The 1,845-nt window shown below is 40.6% G+C and overlaps 1 protein-coding gene across 2 annotated transcripts in view; it reads right to left on the bottom strand.

Moving 5' to 3' along the window:
- The window catches only part of CEP85 (centrosomal protein 85kDa), a 62,468-nt gene that overhangs the window by 46,619 nt on the left and 14,004 nt on the right, over window positions 1-1,845 (bottom strand). For both annotated transcript variants that reach the window (XM_011955593.1, XM_011955592.1), the window contains exon 2: window positions 1,642-1,714. In XM_011955593.1, coding sequence (XP_011810983.1) covers window positions 1,642-1,696 — 55 coding nt within the window. In that variant the 5' untranslated portion in view covers window positions 1,697-1,714. The remainder of the gene's footprint in view (window positions 1-1,641; window positions 1,715-1,845) is intronic.

The following is a 1,845-nucleotide window of genomic DNA, read 5'->3' on the forward strand; positions in this document are numbered from 1 at the left end:
GGCAGATCACAAGGTCAGGAAATTGAGACCATCCTGGCTAACATGGTGAAACCCCATCTCTACTAAAAAATACAAAAAATAAGATGGGCGTGATGGCGGGCGCCTATAGTCCCAGCTACGTGGGAGGCTGAGGCAGGAGAATGGCATGAACCCCGGAGGCAGAACTTGGAGTGAGCCGAGATCATGCCACCGCACTCCAGCCAGGGTGACAGAGCGAGACTCCGTCTCAAAAAAAAAAAAAAAAAGTGCTGAATGAATCTTGAATTGATTCAACCAATGCTTATAATGGTGCCTACTATATGCAAGGCAGCATGCCTAAGAGAATATACCAAACATTTACTGAATATCTATGCTGAGGAAGGCACTGTGAGATTTTTAAGTTAAATAAAACATACCCTAAGTTGAATCAAATGTGCCCTCTTCTTTACCAATACCCCAGAATTCAACAAGTCATTTTTCTAAAATACTACTTGTTTGAAATATATATTATCTACTTAATATGCCTGCACAGCGTATACATATATTTACGTGTTTAATATACAGTCAGCTCTCCGTATCCATGGTTTCTTTTTTTTTCCTATTTTTTTGAGACACAGTCTTGCTCTGTTGCCCAGGCTGGAGTGCAGTGGACCAATCTCAGCTCGCCTCAACCTCCACTTCCTGGGTTCAAGTGAATCTCCTGCCTCAGCCTCCCAAGTAGGTGGGATTACAGGCACGTGCCACTGCACCCTGCTAATTTTTGTATTTTTAGTAGACACGGGATTTCACCATGTTGGCCAGGCTGGTCTCGAACTCCTGACCTCAGGTGATCCACCTGCCTTGGGCTCCCAAAGTGCTGGAATTACAGGTGTGAGCCACAGCGCTCGGCCATATTCATGGTTTCTACGTGTGTGAATTCAACCAATTTTTTTTTAATAGCATCTTACTAAATGTGCATAGACTTGTTTTTCTTCTTATTCCCCAAACAATACAGTATAACTGTTTACACAGCATTTACACTGCATTGGGCATTACAAGTAATCTAGAGACGGTTTAAGGTAAACAGTAGGATATACATAGGTTATATGCAAATACCACACCATTTTATATCAGAGACTCGAGTTATCTGTGGATTCTGGTATCTGCAGGAGGTCTTGGAACCAATGTGCCATGGATACTTAAGGACTGTATATATTTAATATATCTACTGAAGTTTAAAAATCTTGTTAATCCACTCTAAAGTTAAATTTCTGAGTTTCTAGTAACAACACAACAGAATTTGTTGGCATCCAAGCAGAATTTCAATCTTTGTGGGCTAGCAGATGACTGACCCACCCGGAGGACAAAGACAACATAGAACACAGTAATTTATGCTGTGTTTTTCTGATTTCAAATGGAACTATGTTCCAAAGTCATTCTGTTCCAATCCTTTATGTGTCGCCCTCTCCCAACCACGTGGTCCTGTTGAAAGCCACGTAGGACAAGAGATAAATAATTGTTTCCTCAGAGACCTGTTTTTATATTCTATGAAGCTGCATGTTATTTTTGTTCTTTTAGCACCAGCATTTCAGTGAATGCTTGTTTGTTCAATATTTACCTTAAGGAATATGAAAAAACAGAACAAAGGTCAGAATCTAACCCAGAAAACTTTTGACTACTCACTTGGTGAAGTGATGTGAGAGATCCCCTCAGTTGGATATTTCTCCTGCATGGCCATCACAGTTATCTGAGCCAACTGTAGAATGAAGGAATAACCAGTCAGTTCTCTGCAGTATCTTTAATTCCCATTAAAGTTAGTTCCCATTCAACTGAAACTGTCAAAACCATATAGAATATTCAAGTATTTGGCCAGGCACAGTGGCTCAC

The sequence above is a fragment of the Colobus angolensis genome, unplaced genomic scaffold (genome assembly GCF_000951035.1).
Source record: "Colobus angolensis palliatus isolate OR3802 unplaced genomic scaffold, Cang.pa_1.0 Scaffold4, whole genome shotgun sequence".
NCBI lineage: Eukaryota > Metazoa > Chordata > Mammalia > Primates > Cercopithecidae > Colobus > Colobus angolensis.